Source organism: Otolemur garnettii, unplaced genomic scaffold (genome assembly GCF_000181295.1).
Source record: "Otolemur garnettii isolate 467f Iridium unplaced genomic scaffold, OtoGar3 scaffold00212, whole genome shotgun sequence".
In the NCBI taxonomy this organism is placed as follows: Eukaryota; Metazoa; Chordata; class Mammalia; order Primates; family Galagidae; genus Otolemur; species Otolemur garnettii.
The window spans coordinates 1,412,380-1,414,455 of record NW_003852607.1 but is presented as its reverse complement, the minus strand read 5'-3'; the positions used below and the strand labels follow the sequence as shown (position 1 = coordinate 1,414,455).

Here is a 2,076-nt window from a genome sequence, read left to right as displayed (position 1 = left end):
GTGTGAATTCTGACTGAACACTTTCCCCTATTTATTACATTTATAAGGTTTCTTACCAGTATGAATTATTAGATGTCACACGAGGTGTGAATTTCAACTGAAGACCTTGTAGCATTCATAACATTTGTAAGGTTTCTCTCAGCATGAATCCTCCTGTGCTTTCCTAGGGATGACTTGCTACTGAACATTTTGCCACATTCATTACATTCAGAAGGTTTTTCTCCAGTGTGAATTTCCTGATGTCGTGCAAGGTTTGAAATACGATTAAATACCTTTCCACATTGATTACATTTGTGAGGTTTCTCTCCAGTGTGAATTCTCTGATGTTTTAAAAGGTGTGCAATATGCTTAAATACCTTTCCACATTCATTACATTTGTAAGGTTTCTCTCCAGTATGAATCCTGCAGTGATATGCTAGGGATGATTTGCGAGTGAACCTTTTGCCACATTCATTACATATGTAAGGTTTGTCTCCAGTGTGAATTCCCTGATGTCGTGCAAGGTGTGAAATACGATTAAATATCTTTCCACATTCATTACACTTGTAGGGTTTCTCTCCAGTGTGAATTCTCTGATGCTGTGCAAGGGCTGACCGATCACGGAATACCTTTCCACACTCATTACATTTGTAAGGTTTCTCTCCAGTATGAATTCTCCAATGCTGTGCAAGGATTGAACTTGCTCGGAATAGCTTTCCACATTCATTACATTTGTAAGGTTTCTCTTCAGTGTGAATTCTCTGATGCCATGCAAGGGCTGAACTTTCACGAAATACCTTTCCACATTCATTACATTGGTAAGGTTTCTGTCCAGTATGAATCCTCTGATGTTTTGCAAGGTATGCAATACGATTAAATACCTTTCCACATTCATTACATTTGTAAGGTTTCTCTCCAGTATGAATCCTCCGGTGATGTGCTACAGATGATTTACGAGTGAACATTTTGCCACATTCATTACATTTGTAAGGTTTTTCTCCAGTGTGAATTCTCTGATGTTTTGCAAGGTTTGAAATATGATTAAATACCTTTCCACATTCATTACATTTATATGGCTTCTCTCCAGTATGAATCCTCCAGTGTGGTCCTAGGGAAGATTTATGACTAAACATTTTGCCACATTCATTACATTTGTAAGGTTTTTCTTCAGTGTGAATTGTCTGATGTCCTATAGCAGATGCACTTACATGGACTACCTTTACACATTCATTACATTTGTAAGGTTTCTCTCCTGTGTGAACAGGGTCTTCTACAACAGAGGAACTTACAGGGAATACCTTTCCACATTCATTACACTTGTAAGTTTTCTCTACAGCATGGACTCTCTGATGACTTCTAAGGCTTGATTTTTCATTGAACACCTTGGCACATATATCACATTTAAATCGATTCCCTTCCCCATTCATTATTTCCTGAATATTGAAATGTAAGCCTTGATTAACGGCCTTGTCCCAATCAGGACTTTTGTAATGTTCTGTCATGGTGTGTGGTTTCTCTCTTTGTGAGAATAATGAATCCATAAGATCATCCTCATGTTCATGAGAAAAATGGGGCTTCATAGTAGAAGGAATTCTGTGAGGTGGAGAAATCAAGAAATCACTGTTGACAGATGGCTCCATAGGATTACATGCATCAGTTTTCTCTTCAATATTCAATAGCTGCATTTCTGGTATATCAGACTGGGTGTTCATTCCCAGGTGATTACTAACAATCTTGTTTACTAAATCGCTCCTATCATGCCGATCTCTCTTACCAGTCAGATTTCCCTGAGGGGTCATAGGGACTCCACTGAAATGTCTTTCGTCATCTCTCCACTGACACTCAAAGTTATGTATATTCTTCTGGATTTCCCTAAAGCAAAAGTCTTCCATGTCATGGTTTTCATTCCTTTCCAACATCACTGTCAGGGATATTTCTTCAGTTCTACTGCTCTCTGTAGATGGCAATTCATTTATGACACATATAGAAGAGAGACCTATAAGATATAAAGAACCACAGTTCTGATGAATTATACATGATCATTAAACACCACCCATTGAAATATATGACATTATATCAATAGTAGCATTGGCACAG

General features: G+C 37.9%; 1 protein-coding gene across 1 annotated transcript in view; it reads right to left on the bottom strand.

Annotated features, from left to right (window-relative positions):
• Window positions 1-15: 15 nt before the first annotated feature.
• Window positions 16-2,076, bottom strand: part of LOC105886308 (zinc finger protein 83-like) — a 23,017-nt gene continuing 20,956 nt past the window's right edge. The window contains exon 5 of the mRNA XM_023507962.1: window positions 16-1,975. Coding sequence (XP_023363730.1) covers window positions 69-1,975 — 1,907 coding nt within the window. The 3' untranslated portion in view covers window positions 16-68. The remainder of the gene's footprint in view (window positions 1,976-2,076) is intronic.